The sequence below is a fragment of the Ornithorhynchus anatinus genome, chromosome 11 (genome assembly GCF_004115215.2).
Source record: "Ornithorhynchus anatinus isolate Pmale09 chromosome 11, mOrnAna1.pri.v4, whole genome shotgun sequence".
Lineage (NCBI taxonomy): Eukaryota > Metazoa > Chordata > Mammalia > Monotremata > Ornithorhynchidae > Ornithorhynchus > Ornithorhynchus anatinus.
In genome coordinates this window covers 54682061-54699716 of record NC_041738.1, presented here as the reverse complement: position 1 = coordinate 54699716, position 17656 = coordinate 54682061, and the positions used below count along the sequence as shown (strand labels likewise).

At 61.1% G+C, this 17656-nt stretch overlaps 1 protein-coding gene and 1 long non-coding RNA gene across 2 annotated transcripts in view; one reads left to right on the top strand and one right to left on the bottom strand.

The window, feature by feature from the left end:
- Window positions 1-410: 410 nt before the first annotated feature.
- LOC120638709 lies at window positions 411-2538 on the top strand. The gene is made up of 3 exons (XR_005660595.1): window positions 411-553; window positions 1140-1194; window positions 2167-2538. It is a non-coding gene; the product is annotated as an uncharacterized LOC120638709 (long non-coding RNA).
- A 3137-nt stretch (window positions 2539-5675) lies between these two features.
- DSCAML1 (DS cell adhesion molecule like 1) overlaps window positions 5676-17656 on the bottom strand; it is a 202033-nt gene continuing 190052 nt past the window's right edge. The window contains exons 20-33 of the mRNA XM_029074382.1: window positions 16996-17135; window positions 15707-15860; window positions 14578-14695; window positions 14254-14417; window positions 13465-13563; window positions 11922-12110; window positions 10782-11069; window positions 9856-10011; window positions 9579-9609; window positions 9253-9371; window positions 8405-8557; window positions 8102-8296; window positions 6748-7059; window positions 5676-6147 (exon numbers count right to left, since the gene is read on the bottom strand). Coding sequence (XP_028930215.1) covers window positions 5684-6147; window positions 6748-7059; window positions 8102-8296; window positions 8405-8557; window positions 9253-9371; window positions 9579-9609; window positions 9856-10011; window positions 10782-11069; window positions 11922-12110; window positions 13465-13563; window positions 14254-14417; window positions 14578-14695; window positions 15707-15860; window positions 16996-17135 — 2582 coding nt within the window. The 3' untranslated portion in view covers window positions 5676-5683. The remainder of the gene's footprint in view (window positions 6148-6747; window positions 7060-8101; window positions 8297-8404; window positions 8558-9252; window positions 9372-9578; window positions 9610-9855; window positions 10012-10781; window positions 11070-11921; window positions 12111-13464; window positions 13564-14253; window positions 14418-14577; window positions 14696-15706; window positions 15861-16995; window positions 17136-17656) is intronic.

Sequence of the window (17656 nt, the reverse complement as noted above, 5' to 3'; positions counted from 1 at the left end):
TGAGTGCTGCCCTGAAGATGGGGGAGGGGGGACCTCTTGTCCTCCCCCTCGGGACCTGGGAGTCTCGGGGGGAGGGGCAGGGTGACCGAATCCCCCCACCCCTAAGCACTGGGGTGGTCCAGGGGGAGGGGCTGAGAATTTTGGAGAGCAGGAGAGTCTCTCCCCTACCTGGTTCCCTCCGCCTGGTCCAGAGGGAAGGGCTGACCCCGGGGGACCTCGCAGAACTTTCTTCCGGCTTGGTCGGGGGGAGCTGAGGCGCTGGGCCGGATTTGGGCGGGGGGTCCTCAGCGAACGGCGTGGGGGGAGGGGGTCCGTGGTCCAAACAGGCAAGAGGGAATCCAAGGCGCTGGGGGAGCGGAGGCTGGATTAGGTCCGTCGCTGGGACGCATTGATCGCCTCCTTCACCGGCCCGGCCCCGCCCTCGCCCCTTCCCTCCTTTCAGCTGGGAACCCGCCTGCTCCGGGAGAGACCCCTCCCCTATCTGGTGTACCAGCCTCCGCCGTGGCAGGTTCAGTGCGTCTGCCAGAACCGCCGGGGCAGCCGCGACTGCGGGGTGAGTCCCCCGCCCCCCCCCACCGCCCCGCCTCCTCTCCCGCCGGGACGGAAAATCAGTGCGGTGGTCGGGAAGCCCGGGAGAGGGGACCCCCGACCAGGGCTCGGGGACCCCCGCGCTTTGAGAAGCAGCACGGCGTAGTGGATAGAGCCCGGGCCTAGGAGTCAGAAGGTCAGGGGTTCTAATCCCGGCTCCGCCACTTGTTTGCTGGGTTACCTCGGGCAAGTCACTTCACTTCTGGGCCCAGTGACCTCATCTGTAAAATGGGGATTGAGACTGTGAGCCCCACATGGGATAGGGACTGCGTCCAGCTCGATTTCCTTGCGTCCACCCAGGCGCTCAGTACAGTGTCTGGCACATAGTAAGCGCCTAACACATAGCATTATTATGATTATTCGATGAGGGCCCTTACCCGCTCGACTTCCGGCCCAGCTCCGGACGAATCCACAGGGTCAAAAACGGGCACTCGCGCACACACCCTCACACGCGTCCCCTCTTGCAGCCGGTTGTGTGTGCAGATGGAAGAGGGGTGACCGCCCCGTCCGTGTCCTGTCCCCCCCCCCTCGCCCCCCATTTCTTTCTGCAGAAAGATGGCCGCTCCCGACGCAGCAGCCTGGGCTCGGGGCCTGCAGGGCGCAGAGGTCTGTGAGAGGGGGTGTGGGCCGGGGCTCTGAGGGCCTTCGGGCCGAGGTCCTTGGCGCCTTGCTTTTCTCCAGCCTTCCCCACCCCACCCCGCACCAGTCCAGCCCCCCTCCCGTCCCCTGAGCCCCCCGTGCCGCCCTACCCCCGGTCCCTGTGAACCCCCCCGGCTCTCCTGAGCTCCCAGGGTTTGTAGCCTCTAAGGTGGCCCAGTGAGATTTGCCCGCTGCTATTTTCGGCCTTTCGACGGGTCGGGCCCACCTGGGTTAGACGAAGCTGGGTTGGGATGGGCTGGACTGGACCGGGGAGGGGCCCGCCCCTTCCCGTCCCGCCCCTCCCGCCCCGGGGAAGGGGTCGCCCTGGGGCAGACGACCGGCGGAGCGGAGGTTTCAGGGGCCCTGATCTTCCCGATTCAGCCCGGGTATGCGTGTCCACGGGCGGGGGGATCCCACCAGTGAGGACCCCATTGGCCGGCTCTGTCTGCCCCGGGTCTTTGAGCCAGAGGTACCCGGGTTCCCTTACTCTCCTCCCCGTCCTTCCTCCTCTTCCCTCCCCTCCCTTCCCTTCTCCCCTTCTCCTTTCCTCTTCCCCTTCTCCTTTCCCTTCTCCCCCTTTTCTTTCCTTTTTCTTCTCCCATCCCTTCTCCTTTCCCTTCTCCCCTTTCTTTCCCTCCTCCCTTCCCTTCTCTCTTTCTCCTTTCCTCTTCCCCTCTTCCCGTCCTTTCTCCCCTTCTCCTTCCCCTTCCCTTCTCCTTTTCCTCTTCCCCTTCTCCCTTTCCTTCCCCCCTTCTCCCTGCCATTTTCCCCTTTTCTTCTCTCCCCCCCCCGCCCCCCCACCCCTTCCCTTCTTTCTCCCTTCCCCTGACTTCCCCCCAGAGAGGAATCCGTGGGTGGGGTGGGAGTAGGTGGTGCTTTTCTGCGGCGCCTATCTCCCCTCTCTTTCCCCGTGCCCCGCTCTCCCCGCCTCCCCTACAGCCTCACTGAGCAAGGAAGCCTGCGAAGATCCATGCGAGAGGGCTGCCCTCACCATCCAGACCCGCTACCGCCTCTACCAGTTGCATAAGCAGGAGAAGAAATAGGGGACGGGACGGGATGGGACCGGACCAGATCGGACCCAACCGACAGGCCGAGTTCCATTTGCCCCCTCCCCGCGCCGTTTCGATTCTTAAAGAGGCCGAATGATTCCCGCCCCCCGCTCCCCACACCGGCCGGGTGGCTCCTGAGAATTAAATACCTGAATAATTCAGGAAGAAGTTTGGCTGATCTGAATTGTCCCCGACCCTGCTCCCCTCAGCCCCGGGGAAGGGAAGGTTGGAGATGGCCGTCCCTCGGCCCTTCTCCCTTCCTCGCCCGGCAGCCACCCCTTCCCCCTCTGGGTCCAGCCGTGAGCGGGAAGTTGCCGTGAGACTCCGGAGATCTCTCTCCATGAAGATGGAAGCTCTGGCCCTGCCAGGGGGGCCCCAAGGAGACATCCCCCACCCTGTACTGAACAGCTGCCTGGGGAGCTGCAGGGGAGGGGAGGCAGGGAAGGCCTTGGGTAGGATGGCCTACACTATCCACTGACTACTCTATCTACATGAGTCCAGAGGGCTAGGAGAACAGAAAGGATAGGGCAGACTTTTCGGGGTAACACAATGCAGCCCTTCCCCTCCACCCTCCCCTTACCTATCTCCCTTCCGGAGAGGAGGAAGAGGCGACAAAGCCGAGGGGGGTGGGATCTTTCCGAAGGGCAGTATTTTTATTATTAATTATGATTATTATCTTATTTATTTATCTTTACCAAGAGTCAGCCGGCCTGGACAGATTTCAGCTGTTGCTGCCTCCCAGTCAGCCCGATGGGGCTCTGGAGCTCTCCCAAGTGTCTGCTCTCTCCCAGTGCCTGCCTTCAGGGACCACCCCCTGTCCCTCTTGATTCTCCTGCCTCTGCCCCACGCATTCACACCTTCCCCTCCAATCTGTCACTCGAGGCTCTCCCCTCCCTCAGAACGTCCTAAAAGACCACCTCCCTGGGACCCCTTCCCTGGTGAACCCCCCACCCCGACACACACTTCCTGGTCACCTCATCCCATCCACCACTCTAACCCTACTGTGAAAATGGTGATTTTGTTGCTTCCCTGTTTTGATCGTTTGTATCTGGTCTCTAGCTCTCAAACTTCTATATTTCTGGTCTTCCTGGTAGACTGTAAACTTTGGGAGGCAGGGATGGTGTTTTTTGCTTCTCTGGGGTATTCCCAAGCTCCTAGTGCAGCACCTTGCACATGTGGGCTCCCAGTACAGTGTCCTGCGCTCAGTATAGGGCCCTATGTCCAGAACGGTGCTGGGGGCAGTGGTTATGTCAAGGGACCTAGAGTGAGTGCCTCACTGTCTCTGGCTCTGGCCAGCACAGATCCTCTCTACCTTCCCCCTATCCCCACCCCCGTCCATGTCGCTCCCTCCCTATCCCCCCGGGTCCCTGGAGGGGCACAGATAAGATGGTGGTCCAGAGGTTGAGTTGGCTGGACTGGATTCTACTCCCCCTCCTCCCCCCCCCACAGCTTGTGTCATCTCGGCCTCCGTGCCTGGAGCAGGGTGAGGCGGAAACATGGGGTCAACCAGCATCTTCCCTTCCCTGGGCCCTGCTGAGGCTTTGGGTTTGACAACTAATATTTCGCTGGGAGCAGGTGAGCTGCACCAGGTTTGGGATGGATGGGTGCAAGTGGCCTCTGGGGCTGGGCGGGGGGGTTGGGTGCACGTGGGTCCTCAGAGAGGGTGGAAGTGAGCCCTGTAGGGAGGAGATGGATGTGCATGGGCTGCAGGAGGTGGGGGGGGGGACGACTTCGACCCCCGGCTGGGTTGAGAAAGAGGGCACATGGTCCCTGGGCAGGGCTCGGGTAAAGGTGACGGGTGTAGTCGAGCCCTGAAACTGAAGGGGGGGAAGAATGCACGTGGATTCAGGAAGCGAGAAATCTAAAATCCTGATGGCTGTGACCAGGCTTCCCCGGCAGTATCCAGAGGACGACGGTGAGCTTCCAAGAGGTTGGGTGAGCCGAGAGCCTCGCTGGGCTCTGACTCTGCTCTGGGATGACTGCTGGGGAGGGGGAGCGGGAGGGTGCTGTGTAAGGGCACCCTGCTTTAGCCGGCATCAGGAGGGTTGGGGATCTAGTGGGAGTAGCGAGTTCACATCTAGGCCTCAGGATGGGCAAGACAATCCGGGTAAATTCGTTCAGGGTCAGGCCCTCCAGCATCCCCTCCAGCTTCCTCCTCTGGAAGGAAGCACTGACAAGCTGGTTGTGGCCTCCCTGCTGCAGTTGTCCCCAGGGTCAGGCTGGGTCCTTAGAAAGGGAAAGAAGCCGGTGAACCCCCCGGGACCAGCCTTCCCATCCCGGACCAGGTGCGCGGGCACGTGGAGATCAAGTGGCACCAGGCCAAAGCCCTCCCTCCCCGCTCCCCGCAGAGCGCCCAGGCAGACGGGTCATCCAGAGGGGTCGAGATCCAGCCACCCTGGACCCCAAGGCTTTCACGGTCCCTCAGCCCGATCCCCACCGGCCCCACCCTGTCCCCAGCCTTATCTTTGGGGACCCCCCCAGGCTCTAGCCTGATCCTAGGGGCCTCTCCCAGTCCCTCGGCCCGATTCCCGGGGGCCCCTCAGTCTCCAGCCCAAACTCCAGTGGCCACCCCCAGTCCTCTCAGGGGTTCGCCGAGCCAGAAGGTGTCTGCATCTGCTGGACATCCGTTTCTCTCCCGGGGTTGATTTTCCGGCCTTCTCTCCGGCGCTCAACCAGGCCCCAGGACGTCCGCTTCTGCCTACTCAGCTGCCACTTCGGCCCGGGAGCCCCCGCAGGGCAGGGACAGCGGCCTGGCACCTCCGTCCACAGGTCGGGCCCGGCCTCCGCTCTGCTCGTCCGGGGCTGGGCCGGAGGGGGAGCTCAGACTTTCCATCCAGTGCAAACAAGTCCTTCCCTGCCCGCTGGACGCCCCCGGTAGAAACATAACCTTTATTGCACATGGCGCTGGGGTTTTTCCATAGAAAAAAGGTGAGAACACATGAAGCATCTGCAAATCGAAGTAACGCCTGGCTTTCTCGGAACGGTAAAATCGCATGCAACGTCCTTGAGTTGAGTTTTCTGTTTGGGTCAAAACCGCCAACGAGATTGTTTTTCGAGGGGAGGGGGGAATCGCTGAGTCTCTGTGCCTCTTTCTCCAAACAAGGTGAGAAATAACATATATAGAGCCAAACCCTGGGACGAGGGGCGGGGGGCGAGGGACTGTAGTTCGGGGGAAGGGGGAAGGGTGTTTAACCTGTAGTCAGTCGGTCTCTGTGCCCTGGCTTCGTGAAGAAGAAAATAGTTTCATTTATACAAAAGAGTTCGTTATGTACAAGAGCTCGTGAGCTGATTTTTTTTCTCCCTTTTTCCCTTTTACTACAAATGCCGCAGGAAAGAGCTGAGTTTCTGAGGGTGGGGGGTGGGAGGCGGGGAGTGGGGGGTTGGTGGGGGAGGGTCCCGGCGGGGCGCTACACCAGCGTGTAGGACTTGGAATAAGCCCGGCCGCCCCCCGGGGTGCTCATCTCCAGCAGCGAGTCTCTGGAGCCGCCCACCTTGGGGTGCGGGCCGCCCCCGCGCGGGGGCTCGGGGGCGGGGGGCTGCGCGGAGGGCTCCGCGGAGGAGGCGGCGGGGGCGGCGGCGGGCGGGGCGGGGCCGGGCACGGCCAGGGTCCGCTGAGGTAAGGTCAGGGCCGAGGAAGCCGGTCCTCCCGCGTGGGACAGGGCGAGGGGCTTGCTGGCGGGGTCGAGGGTCAGGTGGCGAGCCTGCGCGTGGTAGGTGCGGGCCAGGCCGCGGACGGAGGCCTCCCGGGGGGGCACGGCCGGGCAGGGCACGGCCGGGCAGGGCACGGTGGGGCAGGGCCCGGGCCCGGGCCCGTCGGGCTTGCGGAAGAGCGCCTCCGACTTGACGTACAGCGGCAGGTTGCAGTAGTCGCCTGCGACGGGAGACGGGACCCAATCAGCTCTGGGGTCGGGGGGTGGGAGGAGGAGGAGGGGCCGAGAGGCCTCTCAGGGTGGGGGGCAAGCCCAGAGAGGGGCAGTGACTCGCCCCAAGTCACCCAGCCCGACGAGGGCGCGGGGGGGGGGGGGGGTGCAAGGGAGGGGAGTCCTGCCTTCCGGCGCGGCCCAACAAGGGGTTCGAGGCGGGGCCTTACCCCTGGCCCCGGCCGGCCAACTCTCCTCCCCTCCTGAGCGACCAGGCCCTCGCCCTTCCTCTGGGCCCCGGACGGCCAGCCTCCCCTCCCCTTCCCCTCACTCTCCCGGGGGTCCAGCCTCCCCTCTCCTCCCGGCTTCTCTCCCGAGAGACCAGCCTCCTGTCCCTCCCCTGTCCCTGGCAGCCAGCCTCCACTCCCCTCTCGCAGGGTGCCAGCCTCCCCTCCTCTGTTCCACCCTCCCCTCTTCCTGGCGGCCAGCCTCCCCTCTCCTCTACCTGGCGGCCAGCCTCCCTTCTCCTCCCCCTGACGGCCAGCCTCCCCCCTCCTCCCCATCCACGTCCCGCCGCGGGCGAGCTCCCGGGCCGCCCCTCGGGGCCTCACTCTTGTTGGCGCGGTGCGGGATGGGCACGGCCACGTTCTTGCCCTGGTCTCGGTCCTGGGGCTTGGGCGGGGAGGCGGTGAAGCGGCAGATGCCCGGCTCCGAGGGCGTGCTCATGGACGTCATGCTGTCGGCGTTGTCCGTGGTGGCCGTGGTCATCTGGTCGGAGGAGCTGTCCGAGATGAAGCACTCGGTGATCTCGAACTTGGCGTGCTGCAGCTGCTCCTCCAGCTTAGCGTGCTCGTAGGCCCGCGCCAGCTCCTCGTAGGTGGACGACGCGCTCTCCGTCGACACCATGCTGTTGCGTCCTTTGTCTGCGGGAGGCAGGGGATCGGCACCCACTCGGGGTGGTGGCGGGGGCCTCACCTCTCCCTTCCTCCACTGCCCTTTCAGCCCCAGCCCTCAGAGGGCACCCGGATTACCTATCTTTAAATGATATATTATCAATCACCTATCTGTTCACATTGACGACTGTCCCCCCTCTCTCTAGACTGTAAGTTAGTGGTGGGAAGGGAATGTGTCTGCCAGTTTTGTTATATTGTACTCTCCCAAGCGCTTAATCCGGTGCTCTGAGATCGATTTGCTTGTATCCACCCCTGCGCTCGGTCCAGTGTCTGTACTGGTACAGACACTGTACATAGTAAGCGCTAAACAGATTTCACGGTTATTACACTATAATTGTTATAGTAAGCATTCAATAAATATCATTGATTGATGGATTGACTGATTGATTGGGGACCCTGTTCCTGACCGTAGAGTCTACCCCAAATCCCTCCTCCTGCAGCTTAAAGCCCGTGTCCTCTTGCGTGGGTCTTGTAAGCAGGTCGCTGCAGTAGAGGGGAGCCCTACCTGTAAAATGGGGGTGACGACGGTGAGCCTCACGTGGGACAACCTCATTCCCCTGTATCTACCCCAGCGCTTAGGTCAGTGCTCTGCACGTAGTAAGCGCTTAACAAATACCAACATTATTATTATTATTATTATTATTATCGTTATTATTACCCCAGAGAGGCCATCTGAGCCAGTGGAGAGGCAGCACAACTAGAAGGTGCCTAGCTCGGGCCCTGGAGGCTGGGGAATGAGGACTCAGGGCCCCCGAGGTTGCGGGGGGGATGAAGGGGCCTGGCTCTGGGAGGCTGGGGGTCAGGGCACAGGGCCCCAGAGCTCGGACAGCGAAGACTCAGGGCCTTGTTGGTTGGGTGTGGGGGGGAGTGAAGGGTTGGGCCCCCGGAGGCTGGGGGTCAGGGGTCAGGGTCCCAGAAACTGAAGAGTGAGGACTCGAGACCCCGAAGGCTGGCGGGCGTGAAGGGTCGGCCTCCGGAGGCTGGGGGGGGGGGGGTGGGCTTGGAGGCTCACCCGTGTCCTGGGAGAGGCTGGCGCTGTAGCTGTCGCTCTCGGTGACGGTGACGCCGTGCTGGGAGCCCACGGCGCGCCAGTCGGAGGTGAGGGTCCGCGCGGGCGTGGAGGCCTGGCATTTGGTCAGCGTCCACTGGCTGGAGTAGCGGTTCCGGGTGCTGTGGGCGGACTTGACGCTCTTCCTGGACACGGGGTCTGGGGCGGTGGGTGCAGAAGGAGCCGCTTGCCCCGATCCCAGCGAGGAGCCCCACGGGGTCTCGTCCCGCCCCTTCCCTCCCCCCCGCCCCCGGGGGCCTTACGCACTGGTGCCCGGGCGGATGTCGGACATGTCGATGAGCGGCCCCGAGGTCTGCACGAGGGCGGGGTGGTGCAGGGACACGCCGGTGCAGAAACTCTGGGGGTTCACGGCCTGACTGAACTCCGCGTCGGCCACCGGGATCGTGGCCTTGTCGTCGCCTGGAGAGAGGAGAAGCCCCGACCCTCCACAACAGCCCTCCTCCTATGTGCCTGTGCCCTGGAACGCCCTCTCTTCTCAGATCTGACAGACAGTGACTCTCCCGGCCTTCGAAGCCTTATCGAAAGCCCATCTCCTCCGAGAGGCCTTCCCTGACTAAGCCCTCCTTTCCTCTTCTCCCCCTCCTTTCTGCGTCGCTCTGACTCGCTCCCTTTATTCACCCAAGCAGCACAGCAACTATGTACATATCTGTAATTTACTGATTGCTATTAATGCCTGTCTTCCCCTCTAGACTGTCAGGTCGTTGTGGACAGGGAATGTGTCTATTGCTATACTGTACTCTCCCAAGCGTTTAGTATAGTAAGCGCTCAATGAATACGTTTGACTGTCTGACTGCACCCCCGCGGCCCCGGGCTTTCCCCCGGGCTGGCACTCCCTCCTCACATCTCCCTCGCCCAGGGTTCAACTCTCCTAGTCCAGTGTTCAACGGTGCCGGGGCAGCCCCTCGGCGGGCTCCTCGGACCCCAGTTCTGGGGGGAAGAGGTCGGATTCCCCCCTCCCCTACCTCGAGTCCGCTCTGGAACTGACAGGGGACCACTGCTGGGAGAAAGTGGTGAGCGGGTGACCCCGCCCCCAGGGGTCCCCTCATTCAGATGCTGCGGGAGACCCCAGCCCCACCGTGTCCCCGCCCCCTCACCCAGCTGTTTGACGCCCTCCTTGTCCTCGATAAGCAGCTGGACGCGGGGGATGTCTATGTGCAGCCGAGGCCCCTGCGCGGGGCCCTTCACCGGGGTGTCAAAGCTGCGGTTGTTCTTGCTGCGGGAGACATTGGAAGTGGTAGCGCGGGGGACCGACTGGGGTCCAGGGGCGCCACCAGGGCTGCGGGGGGGAGGAGGCGAAAGGCAGCAGCGGCAGCTGCCCAGGAGTTCCGGACCCCAAACCCGGCGGGGGAAGGGGAAGGGGGAAAGGGAAGGGAGGGGAGGACCCCAGACCCGGCGCTGGAGGGAAAGACCCCAGACCCACCTGATCAACATTTCAGCCAAGCTCTTTGCGTCTGCAAAAAGACAAGCGGGGGAGGGGCTGGGTCAGGAAAGGTGGAGAGGGCAAAGGGCGGGCTCCGGCCTAGATTCGGGGTCCCCAGGCCGCGACTTCCCACGCGGTCTAGGAGAGACTCCCCCAACATCCGATACCCCAAGATAGGTTGGGAAAGCTGACGTTGTAGGGCTGGGGCTGGGCGGGGGTCTCGGGGACAGCTCCACTCTGTCTGGATTTGGAGGAGCCAGATCCCGCCCCATCTCACCTCGCAACCTCTTGAGCCGCTTCTCCTTCCTCTTTTTTCTCACGACGAAAAGCAGGGCGGCCCCCAGCGTGGCCAGGATGACCGGGCAGGCGATGGAGAACAGCTTCTTCACGTCATCCCCCTCTCCCTGCGCAGACTTTATGGGCGGGATGGTGCCTGGGCAGGACCCCCCACCCCCGCGGCGGGAAAGGCATCAGTCTGGGACCCCCCCCTCCCCCCACCTCTCTCCCCATTTCCCACTCCCCGTCCCGACTCGGAGCTGCGCCCGAAGGCCTGGGGTAGTGGAAGGTCATCGGGGGGTGATTCCTCTCTCTCACAGCGCCCCCGTCTTAGCCGGGGTCGCCCCCGAGGCCCCCTCCCACTCCCCAATACCACCATCGACATCACCACGGCCCAGGACTGAACGTGTTGCGGGGACGGCCAGAGGGGAGTGGGGCTTCCGGGGGCGGGGATGCTGGAAATATCGACAGCGATAGGGAGGTTCGATTCAATCGTATTTATTGAGCCCTTACTGTATGTAAAGCACTGTACTAAGCGCTTGGGACAGGACAATATAACCATAAACTGAGGTTGGCAAGAGGAGGCGAGGATGAGGGTTTGAGAGGGAGGATGATGACGAGTTCAGACTTGGACTCGTTGAGGATGGAGGCAGAGGACAGGGTTGGTGCCCAGCCCTGCTTCTCCATCCCAGCTCAGCCCTAAAACCCCGCAGGGGCCGGGCTGGGTGCCCCGGCGGCCGCTGCACCGTTCGTGGGGCGCTGCGGCCCGGCACAGCTGCGGGTCTCCCAGGCCTCGTGGGGCAAGGGTATTTCGGGGAGCCTCCCAGGCTCCAGTAGAGCTCGGGTGACCTTCGATCGCGAGCCCCTGCCGTCGCCCGTCCCGCCCAGGGGCCCTCCCTTCAGGGGGCAGCCTCGCCCCGGACTCACTGCCGTCCACGTCGAGGGTGGCGAACTGGGCGGTCTCGTTGCCGCAGCCGGCGCTGTTGCAGGCTCGCATTCGCAGCTCGTACCACGTGGCCTCCCGCAGCTCGGTGAGGAAGGCCTCCCCGGAGGAGTTGGCCCGCACGCTCTGCCAGCCCCACGTACCCTTGGGTCGGTACTCGAGCAGCACGGCCGAGATGGGGCAGCCCCCGCTGCTCCAGCCCTGCAGGTTCAGCCGAGCGTGCGTGGAGTTGATGTGCGTGAACAGGTGCTGGTCCTTGCTGAAGGACGGCTCTGCGGGGGACGGAGAACCAGCGGAGCCCGGTGACAGCCGGGCGGGGGGGGGGGGGGGGATGGGGAGGACGACTACGGGAGGCCGAGGAGGGCGTCCCGCCCACAGTCCGGCCCCTCCCTACCCGGGGCTAAGTCTGGAGCCGGCACGGTCCCGGGTTCGGGGCACCGAGACGAAGGGGTATTTGTTGGTATTTTTTATGGTATTTGTTCAGCGCTTGCTCAGTGTGCTAAGCGCTGGGGTACATACAAGCTGATTAGGTTGGTCACACTCCTTGCCTTACGTGAGGTTCACAGTTTTAATCCCCATTTTACAGGTGAGGGAACTGAGACAGAGAAAATAATAATAATGATGGTATTTGTTAAGCGCTATGTGCCGAGCACTGTTCCAAGCGCTGGGGTGGAGATAGGGTAATCAGGTTGCCCCACGCGGGGCTTACAACTTTAATCCCCATTTTACAGATGAGGTAACTGAGGCGCAGAGAAGTTAAGTGATTTGCCCAAAGTCACAGAGCTGATAAAGCCGTTGTTGCCGACTTGTTCATCCCAAGCGCTTAGTACAGTGCTCTGCACATAGTAAGCGCTCAATAAATACTATTGAATGAATAAAGGGCGGAGTCGGAATTAGAACCCACGACCTCTGACTCCCAAGCCCGTGCTCTTTCCACTAAGCCACGCTGCTTCTCTAAACCACGCTGCCTGCCCAAGGTCACACAGCAGACAAGTGGAAGAGCTGGGATTAGAACCCGGGTCCCCTGACTCCTAGGCCCGTGTTCTTTTCACTGCCAGGGCACGGGGATGGAAGCCCCTTCCCCCCAACAGGTTCCCCCCTCCATGGTGGGCAGGGCCCCTCACCCCGGCCATGGGTCTTGGCCTCGATGATCTCACTGATGCGGCCGGCGCCCACGCTGTTCTTGGCTGCCAGCTTCACCTTGTACCAGGTGCCACACTTGAGGCCATCCAGCTTGAAGGAGCGCTCGCCGGAGCTGACCAGAACGTCCTTCCACTCCTCGCTGTTGTCCACCGAGTACTGCAGCACGAAGCCTGGGCCGGGCCACGGCCACCAGTCAGCAGGGGATGGGCGCTGGCTACACTGGCTCTGGAGCCTCCGGTCCCTCTAGCTACTCCGCCATCCCTCTCCCCTCCCCTTCCCCACCAGGACCAGCAAGGTCAGAGCAAGACCTTATGGACTTCTTTTAAAAAATGGTATTTTTTAATAAGAATTTACTATGTTTTGGGTACTATACAAAGGGCTGGGGTAGATCAAGCAATGGTGTTAACTGAGCGCTTACTATGTGCAGAACACTGTTCTAAGCGCTTGGGAAGAGTACAACAGAGTTATCCGAAACGTTCTCTGCCCACAGCGAGTCTAGACGGGGGATAATAATCAGTTTCCGGGAGGAGATGTAATTGCAGGTGGACTGTTTTATGGTGTTTGCTAAGCACTTACTATGTGCCAGGCCCTAGTCCTAAGCGCTGGAATAGATACAAGATAATCGCGTTGGACACAGTTCCTCTCCCACAAAGGACTCACAGTCTTTAATCCATAACTGGTGGCCAGAGAAGTGAAATGGCTTGCTCTAGGTCACACAGTCTACCAGTGGAGGAGTCGGGATTAGAACCCAGAGCCTCTAACCTCCAGGCCTATACTCTTTTTAATAAACCATGCTGCTCCTCTGGGTTGTTGGTGGTGGTGTGTGCGTGTGTGTGTGTGGTACGTATGTCCTGACTCCCCCGTTAGACTGGCAGCTCTTTGGGGACAGGTACTGGGTGTACTCCCTGCTACTTGGAAACTCTTCTTCACCCCATCTCTTTCTCCCTCTCCACCCTCAGACCCCAAGGAGGCGGGGCAAACACTGCCCTGTGAAGGAAGCCTTGATTCCAGCCTCTTCCCCTCTCACCACCCCAACTTCTCCCAGCGGGAGAGGTTGGGGAGGGGAGGGAAGGGGCGTCAGGGAGCAGCCTCCTAGAGCAGAAAGCTGGAGGTTGGGGGCTGCCTCGTTAGCCCAGCCTGCCCCGCCATCCACGACTTCACTCTTTGCCCCTTCAAAGCCCTACTGAAGGCGTCCCTCCTCCAAGGGGCCTTCCCAGACTAATCCTCCTTTTCTTCAGCTCCCCCTCCCTTCCGCGTCATCTCGACTCCCTCCCTTTGCTCTTCCCCACAACTCCCCACCCAGCAGCACTCCAGTATATATGTATATATCTATAATTCTACTTATTTCTATTGATATCTGCTTACTTGTTTTAATGTCCACCTCCCCCCAGACCATAAGCCCTTCGTGGGCAGGGATTGGCTCTCCTTATCGCTATATTGTACTTTCCAAGCGCTTAGTACAGTGCTCTGCACACAGTAAGCGCTCAATAAATACGAATAAATGAACGAATGACTTCTCCTCACCGCGAATAGAGCTGCCCCCGTTGTCTCCTGGGATCCAGGCCAGCGTGATGGAGGAGGCTGAGGTTTTGGAGACCGTCAGGCGGGGCTGGTCCGGAGGCACTAGTACCGCGGGAGGGGATAGGTAGGGGGGAACACTGGGCTGTCACCCTCCTGGTTTACAGAGGATTAAACGTCGGAGAGCTACCTGCGCCCCCCGCCCCCCGCCCAGTTCTTGGGGTTCCCCTCACCGGGCCCTGGACGGCTTTGCCTGTGGGGACTTGTGCCTCCCTCCGCCCCATCCAGCTCCTTCCATCCTGGCCATTCCACCCCGTCCCTCCCTGCCCCGCCCCTTCCAGTTCCTTATTTATTACGCTATGTGTTAAGCGCTTACTATGTGCCGGGCACCGTAATAATAATAATAATAATAATGATGTTGGTATTTGTTAAACGCTTACTATGTGCCGAGCATTGTTCTAAGCGCTGGGGTAGATACAGGGTAATCAGGTTGTCCCACGTGGGGCTCACAATCTTAATCCCTATTTTACAGATGAGGGAACTGAGGCACCAAGAAGTTAACTGATTTGCCCAAAGTCACACAGCTGACAAGCGGAGGAGCCGGGATTAGAACCCATGACCTCTGACTCCCAAACCAGGGCTCTTTCCACTGCGTCACGGGTGGACCCAAGCCAATCGGGTTCCATCCTGGGCCGCCCCGCCCTTTCCGGCTCCTTCCATCCCGTCCCTCCCAGCCCCGCCCCATCCCATCCAGCTCCTTCCATCCCGAGCGGCCGGGTCCCTCCCCGCCCTCACCTTGCACCAGCAGATTGACGATGATGGTGTCGAAGCCCCAGGTGTTGGTGGCCGTGCAGGTGTAATAGCCCGAATCTTCGGCCTTCACGGACCGCAGTGCCAGGGTCCCGTTGGTATGGAGCATCCGGTGCCCGTCCACGGCTGTGGGGATGGCAGAGTCCTCGCTGCCCGGGCAGAGGGCGGGATCAGGCTCCAGGTCAACGGCGCGGGGAGAGGGGGCAGGACTCCGGGGTTCCGCCTGGCTTCTCCAGCTGGGACAGCCCAGAGGCCCCAACCCCGGAGGGAGGGGAGACCCGCCGGACTCTCCCAATCGCCCCCACGTACCTGTCCTTGGTCCATTTGACGGCTGGGGCCGGCTCTCCCACAGAGTTACACGGCAGCCGGACGTCCTTCATCCAGGGGGTAGTCACTGTGCCTCCGAACGAAATGATCTTGGCCGGAGCTGTGGCAACGAAGAGGGTGGGGGTGCCCCCCCCGCCCCATCATCATCCCCAGGACCACCCACCTCTTGGCTTGGTGCCCAGGGCCGCCCCTCACCCTGTGGTCTAGATACTCCTTTTTTCTGAAGAGGGGAGGCTAGGGTGGTGGCTGGCCGTGGCCATGGTCATTTGGGGCAGCCTGAGGGTGGGGTGCTATTTTTTAAGCACTTACTATTTGCCAGGCAACTGTACTAAGCCCTGGGGTAGATACGAGCTGATCAAGTTGGACACTGTCCGTGTCCCGCAGGGAGCTCACAGTCTCAATCCCCATTTTAAAGTTGAGGTAACTGAGGCACAGAGAAGTGAAGTGACTTGCTCAAAGTCACACAGCATGGACAAGTGGCAAAGGGAGGATTAGAACCCAGGTCCTTCTGATTCCCACAGGAATCAGCCCCTGGGAAGCAGCGTGGCTCAGTGGCAAGAGCCCGAGCTCGGGAGTCAGAGGTCATGGGTTCGAATCCCGCTCTGCCACTTGTCAGCTGTGTGACTATGGGCAAGGCACTTAACTTCTCTGGGCCTAAATTCCCTCATCTGTAAAATGGGGATTAACTGTGAGCCTCACGTGGGACAACTTGCTTATCCTGTATCAACCTCAGCGCTTAGAACAGTGCTCTGCACATAGTAAGCGCTTAACAAATACCGGCATTATTATTCCCAGGCCTGTGTTCGATCCACCGCTTCTCTGCAAGGCCACACTGCTTCTCTACTAGGCCACACTGCTTCTCTAAGTAGTCAAGAAGGTGGTCTAGGGAGACAGGAGGCACGGGGACAGGGTCTGGGGGAAGTTTGGAAACAGAGAGCAGGAGGCTGAGGCGGGGGAAAAGTTAAGGAGACAGTGGGCCGGGCAGGAGCCAAGTGGATGCCCTGTTACTTCCTGGCTTGGGGGTGAGGGCAGCCAGTGGCTGGCAAGGAGAACAGATGGGGGGGGGGGTCTGGGTGAGTCCTCTGTGAGTCCCCCGCCCCCTGGGCCCTACCTTTTTCTGCAGGCTCGATGGTGACCTTCTCGCTGATGTTTCCACGGCCAGCCGAGGTGACCGCCGCCACCCACAGTGTGTACCGCTGCCCCCGTGCCAGGGGTGCAATGCGGTACAGCAACTGCTCGGGGCTTGTCTCGTATTCACTAGGAGCCTGGCGGGGTAGCATGTTGGGGTCAGGGGTCAAGAGTCAGAGCCAAGCCCCCCATCTTCCCCTCCCCAAGTCCTGAAGGGTACACCCTATGAGGGTCTTGATACCATGGCAGGGTGGGACCCGCCTGGATGGAGGGCAGGGGGATGGAGTTGTTGATGATCAGCTCATCGATGGTATTTACTGAGCGCTTACTGGGTGTAGAGCACTGTAGTAAGCTCTTGGGAGAATACAACAGAGTTGCTAGTCACATTCCTTGCCCACAATGAGCTTACAGTCTAGAGGGGGAAAGATCCTCAATGTTTCTTTGGTTCCAAGTACCCTGGGCCCACGTAGCTCCGGCCACAGACCCTTGGGAGGGGAGGCCTCAGGGGCCACCGACGGTCACTGTCTCTCTCGCAGACCGTGAGCTCCTTGTGGGCAGGGAATATGTCTACCAACTCTGTTCGATTATATTCTCCCAAGCGCCTAGTACAGTGCTCTGCACACACTAAGCATTCAATAAATACCATTGATTAATTGATTTCTAGAGGTCTCTGGGACTTTAGCCAGAGGCCAGCCATAGCTCGGACAAGTGGCCAACCCAGCTCTATCCCATCCTGTCAATTTCCCTAGTGCTTCATGGAAAAGTGCAGTTGCCTGGGCAACCGTGTGTGAGTGTGTCCGGGGGTGGTGGGGGGGGGTGGTGTCGTTGTGGGGAGAGAGATGGATTTGAGGAGGGCAGGCGGGCATCATGGTGGATTTGAGGAAGGTATGCTGGGTGGGGATCCCATAGTCCGGGTTGGACAGAGAAGAGACAGAGGGAAATGGTCGATCAGTTTATTTCTGGCTGGGGTCTGAGGGAGAGGGGAAAAATGCAGATTTCTCTCTTTGGGTCCTAGCCATACCCAGGTGCAGGTGGGCACACATAGCTGCTCCCCCACCCCCCGACCCCAGAGGTTCCTCTCCACGCCCTCCCAGGTACACAGTCTGGCCACTACTGAGCTCGGGGGTGGGGGAAGGGGTGTGTGGCTGCAGGAGCGGGGCCGCAGGACCAGAGGACTCCCTCCCTCCTCCTGACTTTCTGCCCCCGACCCTGAGTCCCGGCCAGGCTCGCAGGTCCCCACTCTGTCCTGTCCGGCTGGCCCTGTCCACTTACCGGCTGGCCGGAGCCGAGGCTGGAGCAGAAGATGGTGTATTTGCGGATGACGCCGTTGGGCTTGGCTGGTGGCAGCCAGGACACTACCACGCTGCTGCCCGAGCAAGGGGCCGTCTTGATGCTGGCAGGGGGGCCTGGAACTGAACCCCGGAGGCCTGTCAGTCCGGGCCGGGTGGGCGAGAAAGGCCCCCTTCCCCTCAGCGTTGGCAAGCCCTTGCCCCCTCATCATGCCCAGGGCCTGACCGAATGGCACCAGTTGGGCAACTGGGCAGAAGGAAAGTCGCTAATGCCCTGGGGAAGGGCGAGAAGCCACCCCCTCGCCGCACCCACTCGGAACACGCTGCGGAGACTGCCTGCCCCCGGACAACCTGACCTGACCCCTCTGGGCCAGCACCCTAAGGGCCGAGCGAGGGGCTCGGAGACACCCAGAGACCTAGACAGACCAAGGAGAGGAACTCGGAAGCAGGGCTCGAGAGACGCACAATGAGACAGAGATACGAGATGTGCGCACGGAGTTAAATCAAAGGGACAGGCAAGAGGCAGAGACATACAGACCCAGTGGCGGGCACAGACATAAAATTTAGAGTGGGCAGGATCACAGAGACAGAGATCTCTTCCAAGATAGAGAAAATACAGAAGCAGAGAGACACGGGCAGAGTCG